This window comes from Arvicanthis niloticus, chromosome 1, assembly GCF_011762505.2.
Source record: "Arvicanthis niloticus isolate mArvNil1 chromosome 1, mArvNil1.pat.X, whole genome shotgun sequence".
Lineage (NCBI taxonomy): Eukaryota > Metazoa > Chordata > Mammalia > Rodentia > Muridae > Arvicanthis > Arvicanthis niloticus.
In genome coordinates this window covers 154,065,943-154,089,035 of record NC_047658.1, presented here as the reverse complement: position 1 = coordinate 154,089,035, position 23,093 = coordinate 154,065,943, and the positions used below count along the sequence as shown (strand labels likewise).

The 23,093-nt window shown below is 46.3% G+C and overlaps 1 protein-coding gene across 1 annotated transcript in view; it reads left to right on the top strand.

Annotated features, from left to right (window-relative positions):
• Positions 1–8,118: 8,118 nt before the first annotated feature.
• Positions 8,119–23,093, top strand: part of Col17a1 (collagen type XVII alpha 1 chain) — a 47,266-nt gene continuing 32,291 nt past the window's right edge. The window contains exons 1-8 of the mRNA XM_034509395.2: positions 8,119–8,341; positions 15,315–15,377; positions 17,405–17,449; positions 18,417–18,521; positions 19,382–19,513; positions 20,354–20,401; positions 21,399–21,434; positions 22,411–22,458. Coding sequence (XP_034365286.1) covers positions 15,326–15,377; positions 17,405–17,449; positions 18,417–18,521; positions 19,382–19,513; positions 20,354–20,401; positions 21,399–21,434; positions 22,411–22,458 — 466 coding nt within the window. The 5' untranslated portion in view covers positions 8,119–8,341; positions 15,315–15,325. The remainder of the gene's footprint in view (positions 8,342–15,314; positions 15,378–17,404; positions 17,450–18,416; positions 18,522–19,381; positions 19,514–20,353; positions 20,402–21,398; positions 21,435–22,410; positions 22,459–23,093) is intronic.

Below are 23,093 nucleotides of genomic sequence, written 5' to 3'. Positions count from 1 at the left end.
CTGAGGTTTTGCTGGAACAACATGGCAATAAGTCAACAGGAGAAAAGATACGCAGATGTTCTAACTTGCAGAGGAGTGAATCACCTCAGTGTGATTACACTCGAAGCCAGTCAGAGTCCCATGTGTAATAACCTCACTCCAGGGGAAAAGGACATGTGGGGATATGGGTGATTCAGAAAGACGGGAAATCATTATCAGGGGAGCGAATAGACCCCAAGACAGAAATTAGCCTGTAAAATAATTTTCGTTGAAATTTGAATGAGCCCAGAGGACCGGCACGGTCCTGTGACATAGTCTGTGCAGGCGCACTTGAGTTTCTTAACCTCTTTTTCTGTAATAGGAAGTGGAACCTTAAGGTGGAAGCAGGAAGCAGAAAACACATCCTTTTGGTTCAATCTGGAAAGCATAATACATGTCAAAATACCACTTTCCACACCAAAGCTGTCTCTAATAGTATCGGGGGCCCAGAGGTCAAGGACCTTGATTCTAAGATTTTTTTTTTCTAGTTCAGCTTGTGAAAGCATCAAAGTACCATCATCTGAGATGTTTTTTGAATCCCAATAGTACAGTACAAAACTTTGTTATGTCCTATGAAGCTAAATATGTATTTACCTGGCCCATCCTTACACTTCAAGGTCCTTATCTAAGACAACTGATAAATCCTATGTCCATCACTATAAGAATGTGTATTTAAAATGTATGCCAAAGAATGTGGAATTACTTCCATTGCAAAGTCAGCCTAATGATGCATACTGGAACATGGACGGACCTCAGCTATTGACAGGAAAGGCTATATACTGTTTAATCCATGTAAACAGCTTCTGGAAAAGGCAGAGCCAGAGACTAGAACCAGATCCTGAGCTGTCAGGGACTGGAGACAGCAATGAGCTAACGTGAATTTGAGGGTGTAAGGGAATTCTGTGCATCTTTAATGCTGCTGTGGTTAGTTACACAGAGACAAACATTTACCAAACTCCCCAGGGCCTGAGGTTGTAGCTCAGTGGTAGAACCGGTGATCACGCGCCCAATCCTCCAGCAACAAAACCAACCACATAAGCAAACTCCCCCAAACCTCAGAGAGGGGGGATTTCCTGAATCCAGCCACTGAGTGGCACCTCACGGTGGCCACTAAAGCCCCAGGGGCCTCCAAGTCGGAGACCACTGGTGTAGTTCAGGAACTTTAGATGAGTGTTCTTAACCAGTAGCGTGTTGAGTTGATGGGTGTGTCTGGCACTGAGACCTGATTCTCAGCCTGAGTCTATGCACTGGAGACATACCCGTGGGGAATATACTGACAACCACAGGATAGATAATAGGGTGCGGCCTTTGTGTTAATGAAGAGAGTCTTTGTGTGAACATGTCTGTGAAGGGCAGGCCCAGCTCCTGAATCATGGCCTACAGCACCAGGGAATGATCACCAGCTGACTCAGGTTTTTCAGCTTTTTGGCCTAAAAGCATAAAAATCTGGTAATTAATCCAGCTGTCAAGCAGCTTCCTGTCATCCCATTGAACTGTTTTTATTTCTTGTTCCCTAGTAGGGATCAAGCAGAACATACATTTCAAACAACTTATTTAGAAAGATAACTCAGTTCAGAGAGCACATTTTTCCCTGGACTGAGCTTTATGTGTTGACAGGCTCCTGTGACATTTCTGAGCAAACCACATGAAGAGGAGTTGCCTGCCCTAGAGGCTTAACTCCACCAGGGTGGGCAGAGGCACACTGCGAGCTCAAGGCCACCAAGGGCTTCCCGTCCTGGCAGGCACAAGGGTTTTCCTTCTTCCTGTAATAATGAAAGAAACTTTTATCAGATTCTAAAAGGTTTCTTCAAGATCTGTTTTTGTGCTTCTATAGCAGAATACCAGAAACTGGATAATTTGTAAAGAAAAGGATTTATCTCTCTGGAAATCCAAGATTGGGGGAGCAGACCTTGTTGCCAGCCTTCTCCTTATGTGGCAGGGCACGTCAAGGTGGGCACAAGGAAAAGAGAAAGGCCAGGCTTAGTCCTGTGTGGAACCTGCTAACCAAAGGTGGCACTGATCTGCCCATGAGGGCAGATTCCCCGTAACGGAATCATCTCTGAAGGGTCTCACCTCACAACACTACTCTGAGATTAAGTTTCCAACACATGACCTTAGTGGGACAGGCACTGGCATGGCAAAAGCAGGCAACTGCTAAGGCACATCACATATTTTTCTTGAGTACACTGAGCTCCTTTGTTCAAAGAGCATGAATGTTAAATAATTATAAATAAATGTCAGGGTGTTTTCAGGGTATGTGTCAGAAATCGCACAGGGTGGCTTCCAACTGCTTAGATGTGTCGCCTATACGTAACATGGTCTAGTATTGTTCTATCGCTTTTAGTTCCTACGTTCTTCATGGCAGAAAACTGGGCTATGTTTAAGTCTCCCATTCTCAGTGTGATAGGGAGTGAACAAAAGAAGACTGGAAACAAAAGCAATAATCCCGTTATTGTTTTCATATCCCCTAGAAGGTAAGCTCCAACACAGGCAGGCTTGAGGAAGGTAACTTGGCAGGGAAGGGAAATTATTGTGGTCGGCGGTCTCCATCGGCTTGGAAAAATCCCAGCCTCCTCCTGGCGTCTGCTGTCTCCAGCAGCCCCAGAAGCCATCACTAAGTGCTATTGTCTGTCCAGCCTCACTGTTATTGCCTCCCACACTGAGCTCCTTTTTAATTAATTATGTTCATGTGTGTGTGCATACGTGCATGGCGTGCACATGCATGAGGAGGTCATACACAGGCAGAAGTCAACATCGGCTACCTTCCTTAATTGCTTTCCACATTTTAAAATTACATTATTTAATCTGTGTGTGTGTGTGTGTGTGTGTGTGTGTGTGTGTGTGTGTGTGTGTGTGTTTTCGTGTGCAAGAGCGTGGGCACACAGATGTCATGGACAACTTCCGGAAGTCAGTTTTCTCCTCCCTCCTATCATGTGACTCCCAGGGATGAGACTCAGTGCATCAGACACTTTGACCCACCGAGCCACGGTTCTTGCCTTTCACTCTGTTTTGAAAAAGAGCCTCTCTCTGAACCTGCACCTCACTTACTTATTCAGCTAGACTGGCTGGCCAGCCAACTTCAGGGATCTTCCTGGTTCAGCCTTCTTAGCGTTAGGATTACAGGCTTGAGCCATAGAATCAGGATTACCAACAGGAGCCAGGTGCGGGCTTTTTTTTTTTTTTTTTTTTTTGGTCTGGATTCCCATTGGATCCTCAGGTTTGAATGGCAGGTGTTTTGTCTGGATTCCCATTGGCCCCTCAGGTTTGAGTGGCAGGTGTGTTGCCAACTGAGTGCTCTCCCAGGCCTTCCTTTTATCTATCATCCTTTCCCTGAAGCATTGCTACTTTCTCCCACTGTGCCCTGCTTCGCTCTGTGCTGTCAGTAGCATTCATTCCTCAGCAGAGAGCTCGCTGCTCCATTCCCACCTTCAGTAATCCCCCTCACGCTTGAAACGATCGAACTGTCACACCCAAGCCTTCGAGCCTGCCCCCTCTAATCTCCGTGCTCCCACTCCGTCCTCCTCGAGCCCTATTCTCTCCCTCTGCACTTGAAGTTCTTTCTTAACCTCAGTTTCTAACACCCACCCAGCTTCAATGATATTCCAACCTACAGGATTCCTCAAAGTTCTGAACATGTACAGTCTCCCCTGTGTACGCGTAGTGAATAGACCCTGATTTGTACAACTGAAGTCCACACCGGCTGATGCATGCACACTATAACGACTTGCTCCTGGTCCAGGCTCAGTAGGCGGAGGCTTCCTCTGTTGGTCAGCAAATCTGTGTGAGGTTCAGGTGGATACATGAACTAATAGATCTGAGGTTGGAATTGGAAGAAAGGAAACCAGGCCATTTGTTATTATAATAAAGGAAGCTAGGAGCACATCTGGGGACAGACAATTCAGGACATGCTATTGACGGAAAAGACTTCACATGAAAAGTGGTGACGGTCTCACATCCTTCCAGTATGCAAGCTTCTGCACAACTGTAACATACATGCTTATCCCAATTCTTTATAGATATACTTTGTTACCCAGAAACCATGGTTGTCAGGAAAGTCCAGGCAGGCAGACTGTCGTCTAGTCCTAGTAGCAACAATAGCAAAGCATACGTAATTTTTGTATTATTTTTAAGACGTGTGGATTAGTAATTTTAAAATCAGTGGATTTGCTGTTCAAAAAAAAAAGGGGGTTGAATCATCAGATATAATATTGGAGTGGTTTCACAAAATATATGCAAAAAAATTTTTTTTAACTATTTATTCCCCCGACTCCCTTCTTGATGCCTTTTACTTTCTTACCCCCATCTACCCCCCCTGGCCCCAGACAGGGTTTCTCTGTATCTTGGAACTCACTCTGTAGTCCAGGCTGGCCTCAAACTCACAGTGATCCACCTCCTTGCCTCCTCAGTGCTGCGGTGTACACCATTTACTTACAATTTTCTCTTAGAAACAGTGTGCAAATGAGTCCCCAGCATTTAGGCCTTTGCTTGAAAGCGCTGTGAGCATCACCACCGACAGATGCTTTTATGGGAGGTGGAACCTGCAGGACACAGTCATCAAGAGCAAACCAATAAAGGAAAATGTGTGTGCATGAAGATTCGGGAGGCGCTTAACAAAAGCACTCACCCAGGCCACCAACCCTGGGGTCCTCTGTCACATTTCAGAAATGCGTCCATCACAGACAGTAGAATCTACCTGTTCTCAGCTGCTCAACACCCTTTCTCCTCCGCCTATTTTAAAGTCATTAGATAATTTCAGAAATAGGACTGTATTTCCAGATGCCTTTTGAGGAACTTGGATTTGACCCTAGCCAATCAAAAATTAATCAGCGTGGGGCTATAGGGATTGGTGGTTAAGAGCTCTTGCTGCTATTGTTGAGGACCCAGGGTTGGTTCCCAGCACCCACAAAATGTCTCTTGGCCATCAGCAACTCCAGTTCTAGGGGATCCAACTCCATCTTCTGGCCTCAGAGGGTACCTCGTGAGCGAGGTACACCTAGTGCAGGCAAGACATTCATATGCATAGAACGAAAATAAATCCATCTTTTAAAAAAATCGATTGGTGACTCATTTGCATGGATGGTTATAGTCAGGAGAGACGGACACCTTTCCTTCCAGTGTCTGAGTTACTTCTGTTTCCGAAAGCAGACTCTCAGCTTCCTCATTTCAACAGGAATTCCTTCATTTTCTGGTTGTTCTAAAACATTTCTAGTACCAAGAGTTTCACGTATGAATAGTAACAGAACACAGCCTCTTTCTCCTCACACACCAAGGTAAGTCTCATACACAGTTTTGTCAAGAGTTGTAAACTAAGAACCCGGGGGAGGCAGAAAGTGAATACTGAATTTTCTTTTTCTTTTCCCCCAAAGTACCTAGTGCAGTGTTGGGAGCAGCCTTGCTTGTACAGTGAAGGCCTAAAATCAGCAATAGGCCTAAGTCAGCCATGCATGTTTGCTAACACAAAGTCTTCATCTCTGTGGAGATTTACCAGCCTGGATAGTCATAGACCTTGTGGATAGGAAGCCTTGATAACAGATACCAGCTGAGATAAAAACAAGTGAATCATAGACAGAGTCATTGTGACCTGTTCCCTGCCTCTTTACCCAGCTGATACCCTGTTCTGAAAGATATCTGTACTCCCCCTGAAAACACCTACGCCCCTGTGTCATCCCCTTCCCCACATCTTGCCTCTATGTGTATATAACCCCTGTGTAAAAAAATTAAAATCAGTGGCTTGATCAGCCTATAGACAAGCCGTGGTTCTTTGCATTCGCCTGTTCCCCCCCCCCATTCTCTCTTTCAGGTGATCTCCCCGGACCCTGTTCACTGCCCTGCTGGATGGGTCAGTGGAGGATCTGTAAGCATGACATACCCACACATACACAAATATGTAGGAACACGTGTGCTCATATGTACATACAGTCTCGTTACCTGCCCAGAGAGTTCAATGACCTGATTTTCCATGAAATGTGGAGAATATCAATAACACTATAGGTTCCAGAGAGTGGAAAGCCCAGCCATGTTTATGCAATGGTTGCTTAGTGTGTTTTATATAATAGCCATGGGTAAACAGTTGTCTCAATAAACAGGTTTCTAGCTACTTTTAGTAGCTTTTACATCAGTTTCATAGTGTTACTGACTGGAAAAAAAAAAACCCCACTGTTTGCACAGTTTGAGTTTTTATTTTAGGTCGTCCTTTGTAATGTGTTTGATTTGATTGACAATGCCTATTTCCTCCTTTTCAAAACTATGGGTGTGCCAGGCAGGATGCTGCACACTTTAATCCCCAGTGCTTGGAGGACAGAGACAGGTAGGTCTGTAGGAGTTCCATGTCAGCCTGGTCTACACAGCAAGTTTCAGACCAACCAGGTCTACATTCTGAGACCCTATCTCAAAATAAAACTATCAATATATTTAAATTTAACAGTCTATAAGGGTTCAGAGGTCAGTGGAACAGACTTTCAGCCACTGTGAGATATAAAACAGCCTCTGATGGGATTACCCATTTCAGAACTTCTCCTTTCTCTGCTATAAAAATGAAGACAAGACCCGTGGGCTGCTCAGCAAGCAGAAGTGCTGCCAAGCCTGACAGCCTGAGTTCAAACCCCAACACCCACAGGATAGGAGAGTACGGACTCCCAGAAGTTCGCTCTGACCTCCATTCATGAACCTTGGCATGTGCACAGCCCCAAAGAGAGAAGAGGGGGTGGGAATAAATAAATGTACCAATTGCTACAGGGATCATACAAAAGAATGTGTGGGAAGTAATTGGCATATAATAGGCCCCATGAGAAATTAGATTAGGGCCACTGCTGTTCTTCCCCAAGGATCCACAACCCAAGCTCTTGGAGAGCACCTGTAATGACTAAGTTTAAGAACACTTTTCAGGTACCAAAGCCTGTCGTGACCCCTGAAGCCCTGTGTGAGGAAGGAACCTTGCCGTCCAGTCCTCACCTGCCACCCACCCTTCTCTCTGTACACAATCTGGCCTCATCCCTGCTCCTCCAACGGTCATGATTGCCCCACTTCAGGGCCTTCTTAGCTGCCTTGTTCTCTGTCCAGGCTCTAGAATACCCTAGACCTTCCCCTCACCTATGCCCTCTCTGTCTCAGAGCAATTTAAATGTCACTTACTTAGCCCTGCTCAAGGTTATGTATTCCTTTATGCTTCCTCACTCACAGTACCCAGAACTACTTTTTTTTTTTTTGAAATAGCTGTCACATTCCTAATGTTGTTTTCTCAACAACCAAATTGTGACACGTACCCTCACCCAAGTCACGTGCAAAGTCTTAGCCCCCAGTGTCTCAGGAATGTATCTGTATTGGGATTTAATAAGCCTTTAAATAAGTGATTGATTTAAAACAGAGATATTATGATAGGACCTGACCCAATCTGACTGGTGGCCTTCCAATAAGAAATGAGGAATTGTGTGATAACTGTTTTGGAGGACCAGATGGTCCCTACCCCTTTCCATGAGCATCTTTCTCCATCATGGTTGGCTGAATGCCTGTTGCTGACATCCTTCTTTCTTTTAGGTCATCCTCATGGATCAGGTCACCTCCTTCAGAAGAGCAATGCTCACCCCACCAGCTACTCAACCTCTTCAGTCTCAGACATCTACCTGTGCATCAGTTCACTGTTTGACCCAGGTGTGTGGAGTCTGGCTTGGCCAGGATGAAAGCAAGAGGTCAAGGGGACAGATGGGAGAATCACATCCTTAGCACACATTCTTCATGGCTCTTCCAGAGCTCAGAGCTCAGGTACCTCAGCCACAGGTCTCTGTGAGCAATGATGTTATCGGAAGCATAGGTGCTGGGATTCAAGTATCCTGTGTTGCCAAGGGAGGGAATTTCTAGGAATTGCTGGGCTATGGTTATTCTTCAGCTGTGAGGGTAGGGAAGAGCTGTAAAGGGTATTTCCCGTGGGCCAGCCCTTTATTCCCTTTTCCCTGCAGATCTATAAATGGTTAATCTACCTGACCTGGCAGGGGAAGTTTTCTGCCGTCTATAAAGTTTGGTTCCTGAAGGCAGATTTTTTTTTTTTTAAATCCAGCGAGTGTCAGATAATTGGAAGGGTGGAGTGAAGCTGCTAACCACGGCGCACCTTTGTCAGGACTTGTTTTTGAAGCAAAGCGCTGAAGGAAACAGGAGGGAGAGAAGAAGCGAACATTTTTGAAAGATCACTCACCTTTAACACACCTTGAGTGGGTCTGGATTAAAAAAAAAAAAAAGTGCCACCACAAACTTTAGAAGCAAAGCATCAGAGGAAGAGAGAAAGAGAGGGTGTCTGTTCGAAGCTGTTTCCAGTTCCCCCAGACTCCAGCCAGGTGAGTTACAGGAACACTGAGCTTCCTTTTTTTTTCCTCTGAGATTTTGGTTTGAGGCTTTCTTTCAATTGTAAAATGTTTACTGGAGAAAAGGCGAAATTCATGTTTGGTGTTCTGGTTGAACCAGTTAATTGGTCACAAATGATTGTGTGCACTCTGCTTAGGCTTGGTTTTTTTTAAAGGAATACTAAGAAAGATCCATGTGAGGTGAAGAGGTCAGCTGAGAGCCAGTGGGCTCTCCCAGCAAGGACTTTTCTCGTTATTGTCAGTGTGGCCCGTAGTAAACTGCTCTTGCGGGCTGGCATTCTTCCTCTCACTCTTCCACTGGACATTGGAATGGCTCAGGAGAGGAGTGCCAGTGAGTGGCTCCTGCCTCCCGGGCACAGCCTTGACTACCCAGGACCCTGCTGCTGGAAAGGTCACATTAAGCTCTGGGGGCTAACAGACACCAGCCATTCATCCCCTTATACTACCCCTAAAAAGGAAAAGCAAAATCTCCAAATGACATAACTGGTTCAAGAATTTTCTAGAGTCAAACTGGAAGGAAGGGAGAGAGACACACAGAGAGAGACAGAGAGAGACAGAGAGAGAGGGAGAGGGAGAGTGAGAGAGAGAGAGAGAGAGAGAGAGAGAGAGAGAGAGAGAGAGAGAACTGTTTCAATGCTCTTTGATGGCCAATTTGGCCTTTCTCTTTCCCCTCCTGCCCCACACCAAAAATCACTTTGAGTTTAGACTTATCAGTTCAGGTCTAACTGGACCACAGTTGAACTGACTGGCACATTGTCCCTTCACTTCTGAAGCAGGGCAAGCCTCTGCTGTCTCACTTCTCCCTAGAAGCAGTTACACCACAGTCTAAAATTTGATACTGTTATGGGCGCTTTCTGGAAAACCAGACCTCTTCCTGGGCCTCTTCCTTTTTCCCTATGTGTTCTTGGAGCTGAAGCATGGATCTGAGTGGAAACTAACCCAATACTTGTCCATCTGCTGATGGATGCCCTCAGAAAATTAGGGGTTCTACCTAGCTCTTAGACCTGAATCAGACCATCATGTACCAGGGACAGATCCAGTGAAAAGCCCACTTAAAATCTGCATGGAAACTCCTTTGATATGACCAGGCCTAACAGGTTACCAGACACAGATTGTAACCAATGGAAAGATGTCTGTCAGTAATGCCTGGCTTATTTGCCATCATCAGTGGCAGCAGCCACAGTGGCCAGTGAGCTGACATAATTAGAAGTCAGTGTCTTATCTGTGGTCATAATCTCTAAGGTGACCAGCTGAAGTAAGCAGCAAGCTTGCCTCTGAATGTTGAAGAGATTAAACCCACGATGTGAGCACCAGGATCCTGGTTTCCCTGGCCCTCAACTTGCTTGGCTCCTGTGTGCTGTCAGATAAATGGCCAAAGCATGATTTTCTCATTCTGCAGCAATTTCAATGTTGCTTTATTTTAAAATTTACAGTTTATAGAGATTAGGGTAACAAAAAGCTTTAAAAGATACTTGGGATTCTTTAACAGAACATAGGAACATTTGCTCCTAAGATTAAAAGCTAGAAATAAAAACATGTATCCTCATTATTCTCTCTGTCTCAAGAATGGGTGTTTCGTGCATCATTAGAAGATAGGTCAAGGCCAGATAGGTCAGGACTGCTGTCACTGACTGAGGCTGGTCCTTATCTGTATGTACATCAGACTGTCACAGCCCTGTCTGAGCAGCTGTAAGTGGATCTGACACCATTCAGATAATATGTAAAGGAAAAAATACTTATCAAGGTAGAAAACTGTCTTTAGATTTTGTCTTCATATATAAGGAAGTCACATGGGAGTCATCTGGATATTTTAAAAGAGAAGCATTAGCCACAAAATAAGCATAAAGCAGTAGCTAAGAACCGTAGGTGGGCATGTTCTCACTCTGGGGAAGCTAAGAAAGGCTGACCTCATGCAAGGGGTGAGAATGGTTCTTACTAGAGGCTGAAGATACAGGGGGATGGGAAGAGACAGAGGCTGCCCGGCAGCTGACAAAATAGAGTGGGGGAAGGACTGGTTCTCGTGTTCCAGAGCACAGGGTTCAGTAGAACTGGGTTCAGTAGAGTTGAGTTCAGTAGAGTTGGCAATAATTTGTTATGCATTTTATAAACAACTAGAAGAAAGGTTTGTAGTAGACTCCGAGAAGGGTCTAAGGAATGGAAACGTTATTTACCTTGACTAGATCATCGTGTGTGTATCTACTCCAAATCATCATATACACATTGACTACATAACTTGAAAATACATCTGAGAGCCAAGCATGGCGGCACATGCCTTTAATTCCAGTACTTGGGAGGCAGAAGCAGGTGGATCTCTATGAGTTCAAAGCCAGCATGCACTGCGCAACAAGCTCCAGGCCAGGCAGGGCTGCATAATGAGACCCTGTCATAAGCAAATAGAAATAAACAAATATCAGGAAAAATAGAGATGGAAATTGGTATAACTTTGGAATTAAGAACTTAAATGACCCACTCTTTCTTGCCAATGATGAAGCAGCCCCAAAGTTAAGAATTATGTTAGTTGACAAGGCTTCCATTAAGTGGTACTTTGGGAACTCCAGAGCGTAGCCAGGGCTGCCAGGAATGGCAGGCTTGGGCACGAAGCCGGCAGAACTCTCTTCTCCCTGATGTTATGCTTTTACAAAACTACAAGCTCTTAGAATGATTCAGACAGAAGTTCTGTGAGAAAAAACCTCTGTCCTGGGGGACAATCCTAGCCCAGGCCTGTGTCTTAACCCATCATCCTCCATACAATCATGAACTACTCATAGAAAGCCTCTTCTTACCTTTGATTTAAGATAATCCATCTCCAACCCATCCCTGCAATCTCCAGCCATCAGGCCAGACCCAGAAACTCATGGCTATAACATAGCCAATGTTAGAGAGGCTGCATGCTAAAGAAAGTGCCCACCCACCTGGGGCAGGTTCTACCCACAAGCACTTCCCACTGAGGAACTCAGGGCAAAGAAATGGCTCAAAATCAGGAAACCCAGGAAGCCACAAAGCAGCTGTCTCTTTGTGCCTTGCAGAAGCTAGGGAAATTATGGCCTTTTGCTATAGAAACAGATTTGTCATTGGAATTCAGGGAGTAGGTGAAATAACATAATAATAGCATGCCTGTTATTGTCCTGGATACAGAAAATCTAGCAGAACTGGGCAGGGTCAGCACCCAGAGACGGGACTTCTCCAAGCTACCATGTACCTGCCTTCACAGCTACCAATAGAACCAGCCAATCCCATCAGTATCATAGAAATATCAAACATGATACATGTATAGTAAGATTCCAACATTAAGACAAACAGTAATCTCAGGGTAAATTTCCTATAGATTAAGTACTATCCTAGACAGTAGCCATCCCCCTAACCAGCATTGAAGTGTACTGAAGTGTTGAATCTCCACAGTTGCCTCCTGGTTCATGGCTAATGGTCAGTTTGAAGAAGAATAGTGTTGGTGGTAGTGTTACCAACCCAGAAGAAAACTGCAGACTATTGACTGAGACTATTAATTCTTAAACTAAGGATCTCAAAGAGGACACACATGCTCACAGACTGGAATGCACCGTCCTATAGGCTACTGCCAGACTTCCCGTGTGGTCACCAGCCAGCTCTTGCCTTTAAGGAGGCTAGACTCCCTTATTAGGCTGTTTATGAAGCTGTCCCTCTTAGCTCCAGGAAGCATGCCTGTAAAGACTTTCTGTGGCCTCGGATGCAGAGAACATTTTTTTCCATGATGCCACATTCCTTGTCTGGAGCTAGGTTTAAGAGATACCAATGAACAAGGAGTTGGCACAGTCAGCCAGGCCCTGAAGCTAACTCTTGCCAGCATTGGCTAATTCCACCAAGTCTCTGAGCTGCTCTTATTTTGTCACAGTCTCAACAAGGAAATCACCTCAGGCTACACTATGACTTGCATAGATGAGTCTGAGACATGTTTGCCTTTGTGGGTCCCTTTCTTTATTACAAACAAAACAAAAGGCCTCCTAAGAAAAATATAAGCCAGAGCAGACCACATTTATTTCCATTCTGAGTTTAAAAGAAATTAAAATAACTTTATGGTTCCTCCTCGATGCACACACACACACATGCACACACATGCATGCATGCACACATACACACACACACACACACACACACACACACACACACCCTACAAACAAATAAACAAACCAAAACCTTATCTTGGGATTGGAAAGACAGTTCATCAGTTTTTAGGGACTGGTTGCTCTTCCAGAGGGCCCAGGTTTGATTCCCAGCACCCACAATTCAGCTCACAACCCTCTGTCACCCCCATCTCAGAGGATCCTATGCCCTCTTCTGGCCTCCACAGGCACCAGGCATGCACGCAGTGCACAGATACACAGGTAGACAAAATAATCCACAAACTTTTATAAAATGACAAAAGCCATGTTGTTGGGTCCAATAACCCCTGTGCCAGAGCAGAAAGAGAACCGGAAGCCATAAGGCAGGTGCAGAGTGTAGGGGAGAGTTCAGCAAGGGGCAGAGATGGCTCCAGTGTCTACAATGCAGACAGCAATGCACCAAAGATAAAACTGGGGATGACAGCAGGAGCAGGAGGAAAGCACCATGGGGAAAAGTGGTGAGTGAGTCCTCCCACAAGCTGGTACTGAGCACCCTGGCAAGAAAAGCCCAGCTGGGGAATCCTTCCTGTGAGCCTTCAGCCCAGTTTACCACCACCCCTTGTCATCCCTGCCTGTTCCACCTGAGCTTAGGAACACAGCAGCCAAGGGCCGTTTCCTTCCACAGTAGAATAAGAATATGGCTGTTGGTTTGCATTGTCCTGCTTGTGTCTGTTTGTAAATCTCTGGGACTAGTTTGTTATGAGGAGTACACTGCATACTTTAAGAACTGTAACGATCTAGGCAAGTATGCGTGTGAATTTTATCCAGCAAGCACTGTTCTCACATTCAAACTCTGGTACAGCTTGGAGGTCACATATTCAGAGGTCCACCTAGAACACAGGATGCTTGTGCGTACGTGTGTGTGTGTGTGTGTGTGTGTGTGTGTGTGTGTGTGTGTGTGTGTTGGGACCCGCACTAGCCCACGTTTGGGCGGCCAAAAATGTTGGGGAGCCGCACTGGTCCCTGTTCGGGAGCCAAAAATGTTGAGGCCCGAGCTGCCCCACTTTGGGCGGCCAAAAATGTTGCGGGCCTCTCCACTCCACGCTTGGCGGCCACTGTTTCTCGGCCCAAGCTGCCGCTCCGGTCTGCGGGTCAGGGTTCAGCAAGAGAGAGAGTGAGGACGGACTCGAAGAATGGAGACCAGACAGAGTGTGATTCAATCCTGTTTATTCTTCAGTCTCTCTTCCTAGTCCAAGTCCTAAGTCTTGAGTTCCTAGTTCCTAGTTCCTAGTTGTACTCCTTCTAGTTCCTAATTGTACTCAATCTCGTTCCTAGTTGTACTCCTCTTGTTCTCTTCCAAGTGTCTAATGCCTACTCCTACTCCTAGTGTCTGAATCTCTGTTACTCCAAATTGTTCTCTGTTGTACTCTCTAAAGTGTCTGATTCTCTGATCTCTCTTCTGTCTGCCTCTCGCCTTTATATGTCTCACTTCTTTCTTTCTTTCTTTTTTTTTTTTCTTTTTCTTTTTTTTTTTTTTTTTTTTTTTTTGGTTTTTTGAGACAGGGTTTCTCTGTGTAGCCCTGGCTGTCCTGGAACTCACTTTGTAGACCAGGCTGGCCTCGAACTCAGAAATCCGCCTGCCTCTCCTCCCAAGTGCTGGGATTAAAGGCATGCGCCACCACCGCCCGGCATATGTCTCACTTCTAAGCCATGCCTTTTGGTCACGCCTTTAAGTCATGCCCTGAGGTCTTGTCTCTAAATCTGATCTCTAAGTCACACCTTTAAGTCACACACCTTTAATCTCACACACCCAAGGAAAGTCCTGGGTATCTAAAGCAAGATGTTATCAGAGTGTGCTCAGCTGTTGTAGGCTATTGTAATCCAAGTCTCATGTCAGGGTATATGGCTCAAGATGGCTGCAAAGCTGATAGCTGCTTTCTGCTAAAAGTCAGCTCCCAATGTGTGTGTGTGTGTGTGTGTGTGTGTGTGTGTGTGTGTACATGCAAGTGCCTGTGGTAGCCCAAAGTTGACAACAGGTGTCTTCCTCCACAACTCTCTAATATATTTATGAACCTAGGACTTGCTAACGAGCCATCTTGTCCTGGGAAGCCCCTGTCCTCTGCCCATGCCTCTCAAATACTGGAATTACAAGCAGCTGCCACACCCGCCTGGGTTTTATGAGGGTTCTGAGTGACTGTGTTTGTCTCCCTAGCATTTAACCCACAGAGCCGTCTCCCAGTCCTAGAACATAGAACAGTGCAAGGCACATGAAAATGCACTCGGCAGAACCCCACTGCCTCACAACCCTTCAGTCGCTCATCACCCTGACAAAGCATAGATGTCAGTTAGACAGAGGGCAGGGTACCTGGGCTGCTGAAGCCTTTGGACGTTCAGCAGAGGGCAGGCCGTCCCACTAGATTCTACAAGGGGTAGACTATAAAAGGGAACTGTTGGGTTTTGTCTGTTACAATCAATGGTCAGAGTAGGGGCTGGTGCCTGTACAAGACGATATGCTGGAGAGTTAGCCTTTGAATGCTAGGAAACAGGGTTTTGATTAGCTTGACTCTCTCTGACTCTCTCTCTCTCTCTCTCTCTCTCTCTCTCTCTCTCTCTGTGTGTGTGTGTGTGTGTGTGTGTGTGTGTGTGTGTGTGTGTGTGTGTCTATGTCTGTGTGTCTGTGTCAGGTGGGGGCTAGATATGCTAAAAGCAATTGGCTTCTGTTCCTGCAGGTGGCTATGGGAGTCAGTGTGTGTGTGTGTCTGTGTGTGTGTCTGTGTGTGTGTGTGTCTGTGTCTGTGTGTGCGCGCACATGTGTTTCTGTGTCAGGTGGGAGCTAGACTTGCTAAAAGCAATGGCTTCTGTTCCTGCAGGTGGCTATGGGATGGATGTGACCAAGAAAAGCAAGCGAGACGGTGCTGAAGTCACTGAGAGAAGTAAGAGCATCCAGATTTCTTTTACTTGGAACCGTTTCAGCTCATCTGAAAACGGTGTCCTTCATCCTAAGTCCACCACTGCTGCTGTGACTCCGTCCCCTCTCCCAGGAGCGCTCCTCTCAGTCTTTACTTTCACACACATATAATCAAATGGGTTCTGCATCTTGCTTCCATTTCTGGGCCTTGGGGTGTGGCTCAATGGAGGACCACCTGCCTAGCGCACCCCTGCCTAGCTCACCCCTGCCTAGCTCACCCCTGCCTAGGCTCAGGGCGCAATTCTCCATACCACGGAAAATGAAAGAGAAATAAATACCGGAAAGGAGGAAGGAGTGGGGGAGGAGGGAAGGAGAGATGAGAGGAGAAAGAGAAAAGAATTTTTTTCCTATTTAGGGTTATTATAAGCAGAATTTTAATATATGCCTAATCTTCCGTGGTTTAATGACTGCCTAATTCTCTGTGGCTTATGTAGCTCTTTCTCTCCCTAGGGATATAGGACAATAGAAATCTAAAAGTATAATATCTTATGCCTTATAATATGGGACTGACATGAACTGGTCTCGCCATCCAAATGTACACTAAAACTGGAAAGCAGATACACTTACTTCGTGGAACTGTCCAAGTGATAAATTGAGGGGTGTTTAAGCTGTCTCTCCAGCAACTCTAAATTAGGAAACTTTTCCACTTATTTCCAATAATAGCAAAAAACTCTGGCTCCACAGACTTGGAAAATAAGTTATTTTTATGTGTCAAAAAAAAAAAAAAATCCCCAGAGGCCTGTACAATGAGAGGTTATTGGGAGCTCAAAGGCCATTATTCAAATGGAGCTGCCACCCTCCTGTGAAGAACCATCTCCTTATATGTCTTGACTGCCGTTTCCACTGTGGTCATAGTCCCGTGGTCTGGGGCAAGAGAGAACCGGCTGGAAGCATGTCTTGTGAAGAACAGGGATAGATGGACAGCATGGCTGGAGCAGGTGCCAACCTCTGGCTTCATGCAGCACAGTGGCCTGAACCATCTCCTTCCATCCCTCCTCCCACATGCATGTGTGCATGCACTCCACACTAACACACCTGTACACATGTGCACATATACAAGGAAAAAAATCTCCTGTGAGGGCCAGTGAGATGGCCCAGCATGTAAAGGCGCTAACCTGCTGGCTACATTTGATATCCAGGCCCCATGCGGTAGAAGGAAAAAACTGACTCTTACAAATAGTTCTTTGATTTGCCCATGCATGTTGTGATACATGCATGCCCACACACAGAGTGGCCACAGCCAGATGAGGCCCCAAATATGAGAGAGGTAGTATTGATGGCCACAGTCAGACAAAAGTTGGCCCTGGTATGGCTTTGGTAATCCATTCCAACCTCATGTTACTTCAGGGAAATGACTCCAGAGGAATGAGGTCCTGCTTCTGAATGGTGTTCCCTCAGACACACAAAGCTGTATACTTACCACCAGTTGACACTAGAGAAACTTCAACGAGTGTGATGCAAGGGGACACTCCTGAAGATCTGCCCCTGGGATACATGCATGGCTCATTTCACTGACCTCAAAAGTGATCTACTCAGGCTGCCCTTCCTGTCCACACCCATGAGTGCCCTTGAGGGTTGCAGAATGAATCATGGCACCCTAGAGACACCTCCAACTTCATCTGGACATACAGAGTGAGATCCGCCAGGTCTTGGCTCCAGCTGGCCTCAGTGTCTTTGGGAAGGAACAGAGCAGAGATAGTATGTGAAAAGGGAGGCTGGCCCTCTTTCAAACTCAAAGCTAGGCCTGGTGCCAAGACAACTCATTCTTCCAATCAATGGATAACTTGCTTTGGCACCAAGAAGAAATTTTATATTCTACATACATTGAGCCTCGTTGTCGCTGTTCATGTTTTCAGACGCTTCATCATAAGACACAGCTTTCCTAAACCTTTGTTGAGCCTAATGCTTAACCCTGGCAGACACCAGGTCCTGCCAAACCCCAGCAATGCCAGCACATCCCACAGCGTCTCCTCTTCCCTTTGTCTTTTCCAGTTGTCACGGAAACAGTAACAACAAGACTCACATCCTTACCACCAAGTAAGTGGCTCTGCGTTAGTAGGTCCCATGTGAAGGCCCTAATCTGTGATCTTGAACATGAGGGTTTGCTTACCCACTGAGAAAATCTGAACTCTCTGGAATATGTTCTTTTGCTAGCAGCTATTCTGATGTTGACTTATACACAACTAGCTACCAGCTTGCACTGTGTGGTCCACGGTTAAAGCCCCAGTGCCTAACAGGCAAAGACAGGCGGGTCTTTGTGAATTCAAGGCCAGTTTTGTTTACATATTGGAGTTCTAGGCCAGCTAGGGCTACACAATGAGACACTGTCTTAAAAAGAAATAAGAATATAAAAATGCCAACAAACAAACAAAAAAAACCAGTGACATGAGCATGTAGTCATTTGTCTTCAAAACTTCTTTTAAAAATATCAGGGGCTGGAGAGATGGCTGAGTGGTTAAGAGCACTGACTGCTCTTCCTGAGGCCTTGAGTTTAATTCCCAGCAACCACATGGTGGCTCACAACCATCTGTAATGGGATCTGATGCTCTCTTCTGGTGTGTCTGAAGACAGCTACAGTGTATGCATATAAAATAAATAAATAAATCTTAAAAAAAAAAAAAAAGAGGAGCCCAGAGCCACCTCTGGTTCCAGCATTTCTAGTGGTTGTTGTTCAGATCTAGGTCCTGATTGGGCATTTTCAAGAGGCAAACCCAAACTTCATCTGAGATAGAAGAGCTCAGCATCATCCAGCTGCCATGGTTAATTTTCCTACCAAATAGCTTTCCAGAAAGTTCTCATTCACTTTAGCAGGATATTCACTCCAGACATCAGTACTGCAAGTAAATGGGGAGGGGAGGGGGAGAAGCTTGGAATTTGGAGTATGGTAGGAGAGAGACCCCAGCTATCAGGATCCTTGTGAGAAGGAGGTTAGGCTCTCACTGAGCAGAGGATGAGAAGCCCCTCTGACCTGGCTCCACCTTGAGGCTGTCACCTACTTTTGCAGAAGGGAGCACCAGCAATGGATATGCTAAGACTGGCTCTCTGGGTGGAGGAAGTCGGCTAGAGAAGCAAAGCCTGACGCATGGCAGCAGCGGCTACATCAACTCAAGTAGGTGCCTATTGGTCTGAGGGGCAGGGTGATGGACAGAGGTGAGAAACAGTGAAAACCCACCGTCTGCAGTCAGCGCATGAGCGGGACCATTACCCTGTCTGCCACTCACTCCACACCCCCTAAGAGTTACCCAGAAAACAAGGGAAGGTAGGGCTGACGCTCAAATCATCTTCATTAGACACCTACATAAAATGGGTTCAGTTTTCATTAGGTGTCCAGGACAGGTAACATTCAAGAAACCCAGCCCCTCTACTTAAGCCACACCTCTTAGGAAAGGCTGTGCTTACAGTCAGATTACCTGCAGCGTGGAGAGTGAAGGCTGAGTCACTCTGCTGAGGGACTCTGATGACATTTGTCCTGTGCTACTGTATTCCGCTGGGCGAGCGTCCAACATGAGCCTATTGTTCCCTGAGAGGCGATCTTTCATGAGAAAGCAAAAGAAAGAAAGTATGACAAAAGCATGCACGCGCACAGCAACAGCAGCCCTGGAAGCCACTAAGATGTGGGAGAGAAAATAAAAACAGAATTCAGATGGGCCCACCCAGCGAGTTAGAGTCCAGTCCCTCTGAGCAGGGGTCAGTGGCCCAGCATCAAGTCAACTCTATAGCACACTTACCACTTCTATGCACCCTGTGTGTGTGAGGATGTCCTACCTCTCAGTGTCTGCTCCCAAAAGTGGTAACAGCCATCCTGCCTTCCATTCCTTTCACAGTGTCCCCTGAAGTCCACTACCCCTCTCCCAGAGCTCCCCCTTAGCATCCAGGGGGTTATTTAGTTAAGGCCACTGTGTTTCGATGTAGTGGGATCATCTCTGGTGAAGCGGTGCCCCAAGGATTTACACTCTTTCCCACTTGCAGGCGGAAGCATCCGAGGCAATGCTTCCACCTCCAGTTACCGGAGAGCTCACTCTCCGGCCTCTACCCTGCCCAACTCTCCTGGTTCTACCTTCGAAAGGAAAACTCACATGACTCGCCATGGAACTTATGAAGGTATCTGATCTCTTCCTGGTGTAACTTCACTCATTCTGCATATGTTGGCTTCTTGGTTTCTCGGGTGTCTGACCCCCCTCCCCCATCTTGCACCCACACTATTGGAAGATTCATTCATTCATTCATTCATCCCTCATTCATTTTTTCGCACTTATTCACTTCTCCACTGACATGTTATCATGTTTTACACTGTACTAAATGCCTTATGGATCTCGTCTTCAAGGATATGGTCTACAGAACGGCTATGGAGGTGGTGATTGGCCTCCTAGTGACAGTCACAGACAGAAGGACAGGACAGTTCAGGATGGGGAAGCCATGGCGTACAGGACAGTCCAGGGCTAAAACAGGATTTGGAGGCCCAGATTCTGTGCTAGGTTTAGACTTTAGTTTCCACATAAGAAGACACAGAGGTTTTTGAGTCAAACAGTGGGTCATATTTGAGCCCCAGAAAGCTTGTCACTATGCATAGGTGACAAGTTAAAAGGAAATCCTCAATAGTGGAGAAGAGAAAAATCTGAGCTGGGACTCAGTGGAGAAAAGAGGGCTCGGATGGGTAAAAGAGACAGAGTTAGCAGGCTTTGCCACTGATGAAATGGGAGGAAAATCTGGAAACAGCCATCCCTAGGGTTTCAAATGCAGATTGGGCTCATGTTGATGTCCACAGTTGAAACAGGAAACTCAGGAGGAATTCGCCCTGCTTGGGTGAATTCTGCTAAGGGAAATCTCCTGAATCACTTCCAGCTATGGCGGCTCACACTGCTGTAGCTGGGACCCCTACCCGCTAGGAAGTCTCACGGAGGTAAGTAGCCATTTGTACTAAGCGGTCCATCTTCTCTCCAGGGAGCTCCAGTGGCAACTCGTCCCCTGAGTATCCACGAAAGGAACTCGGTAAGCCCTCTCCTTATGTTCCAGCAGAATGTTTTAATGGTTTGCACGCGTGTGCGCAAACACACACACACACACACACACACACACACACGCCTGAACAGAGGGATGCAGGGCAGGGATACCATGAACCAAATGGCTGCTTCTAAAGAGTTTGGCTCCTGCTGATTTGCTTTTCCCTCCACTCTGAAGCATGGCTGAGGGTGACTGCCAGTCATATTAGCTTGCTGTCGCCAACAATGGTAATGCTTATGACAGCATTAAAATGGTAAGCTGTTTATACAGGGTTCATGCTAGGACACACAAGCCCCCAAGGCCAAGCAGTAACTGTAGGGATCCTTCTATCCATGGGCTTCACAGAGGCCTGCTACCAAGGAGGAGCAGCAGGCTCAGTGAACCAATGAAGACACCCCTGCTCCTCCTCCAGAACTCCCTTCCAGGGGCCACGTCAGTCACCTGGGCCATCCTAAGCTGTGTCTTCACTTGGCCTTAAGTCTTTGGTCTGTATTCGTAGGATCTCAACGTACAGATGAATTGGGGTTACATAATGATTATAATTTTCTATATTTGTTTACCTTGGGAAAACCAAAGCAGGCCTTACTAAACAAATAAAAGATTTAGCAGGCTTTGGGTCCATTTGACAATGTTTTCAGTTGGCCTCAATGCATCACACAGAAATACACACACACACACACACACACACACACACACACTCAGGTATGAATGCATGCACACGCATACACACACCTCTATCTCAGACACAGTGCCCTAAGCATTAGCTAACTCAACATTTGCTCAGCTAAATTGCATTGAGATGTTGCAAAATCATTATTTACCCTTCAACATCTGGGAAACATTTCTTCAGCATCTGCTACATAGAACCTCCTCCAACCCCACCCCCACCTCAGCCTAGATTTAGACACTTTGAAAATATCTCCAAGTGTCAAAAATATTCAGCATGCCAGAAATATGCCTAAGGCCATATTTTTCTCTTTATCAGCCTCTTCTTCAACCAGAGGACGAAGCCAAACACGAGGTAAGTACCCCACTGAATTCAGTCCAACTCACTCCGAGCAGCTACTATGTGCCAGCCTGGAGCCAGGAAGCTGAGCTCAGAGGAATAAGTAACACGTAACATCCCCCCTGAGGAGCTTCAAGTACTGACAGAGTCTTGGCCAACTCCAAGAGCATGGGAAGGGGGTATCTGATGATGACCTCATGGGCTCCAGTGACAGTCTGGGCAATACAGATGTCACATCTGCCTTCACAGCTACCCTCCCCCCAAGATGTGCTTTGATCGCCGTTATACGGCAAGATAAGCAAGAGACCCTCTTTTTCAAATTATTGCAAGGGATAATTTCGTAAAGTCATCATCTAGAAATGATAGAAGAGAGAGAGGCTCTAGGAGAAGCCACCCCAGCAGAGGCCAGAGTGAGCACAGGGACCCGTATCAGGCTGTGCTGAAGGCAGAGTCCTTTGCAGGCTCAGTGTGTTCGCTGTGGCCAGGTTCTGCTCCCACCGTGTCTCGCTGTCATCAGGAGCTTAAGTTCGGTCTACACCAGGCACCCACAGCTTTAGGATGATTGTTAAGACGCCCACTCTAGCAGAAGCTAACACTGTTAAGCTGCTCGCTTGCGGACTTCCTGTTCTGATGACTGACTAGATGTTGGAGGGTTTAGATCCTCTTGCCTGTACCATAAGTGAGCTGGGAGGCAGAAAGACGCCGCGTGCTGACAACTGTGGAGAGAGTGGTGTGAAGAGGGTGGTGATAAAGTGTCTCGGGTCCTCCTTGCTCCACCTAGGCTCTCATTAAGTCTTAGGTGCCCAGGAGTGTACAGTTGGCAAGTGGAGAGGGGAAGGGACATCCCCTTTGTAGCAACACCCAGGTCTCCTGGTGAAGAACTGAGAAATCACAAAGTAGCCCAGTGAGTCATCCTGTGCTCAGACCTCCAGGGCAGTGATGTAGATGCCTTCATCCATAGTGCCCCTATCTCTTCTCTCCCCTTGTACAGAGAGTGAAATCCGAGTTCGGCTGCAGAGTGCATCGCCATCCACCAGATGTAAGTGGTTACTGTCCTACCACCATGAGAGTGTCTAGGAAACAGAGTAAATCAGATACAGGTGCAGCACAGTACTGAGGAGTTAGAGGCTATTCTGTGCTTGCTCTCTCTCTCTCTCTCTCGCTCTCTCTCTCTCTCTCTCTCTCTCTCTCTCTCTGTGTGTGTGTGTCTGTCTCTCTGTGTCTCTCCCTCTCTCCCTTCCTCTTCCTCCTCTTCCTCCTCTTCCTCCTCTTCCTCCTCTTCCTCCTCCTCCTCCTCCTTCTACTTCTTCTTCTTCTTCTTCTTCTTCTTCTTCTTCTTCTTCTTCTTCTTCTTCTTCTTCTTCTTCTTCTTCTTCTACTTCTTCTTCTTCTTCTTCTTCTTCTTCTTCTTCTTCTTCTTCTTCTTCTCTCTCTCTCTCTCTCTCTCTCTCTCTCTCTCTCTCTCTCTCTCTGTATTTACCCACATGTACTCAGTCATCAAACATCCTTGAGGGCTTCTTGGATGTGGGCCCCTGAGCAAGGGTCTGGAGCCAGGTTGCTGAGTAAGCCATGGTCTCTGATTAGTAGTTCAGAGTCTAAAGGGGAAATGGGAAACCACTCAACACCCATGGCTCAGTGTGAAAGGGAGCACAGCCCAGGGAGATGGAGACAGAA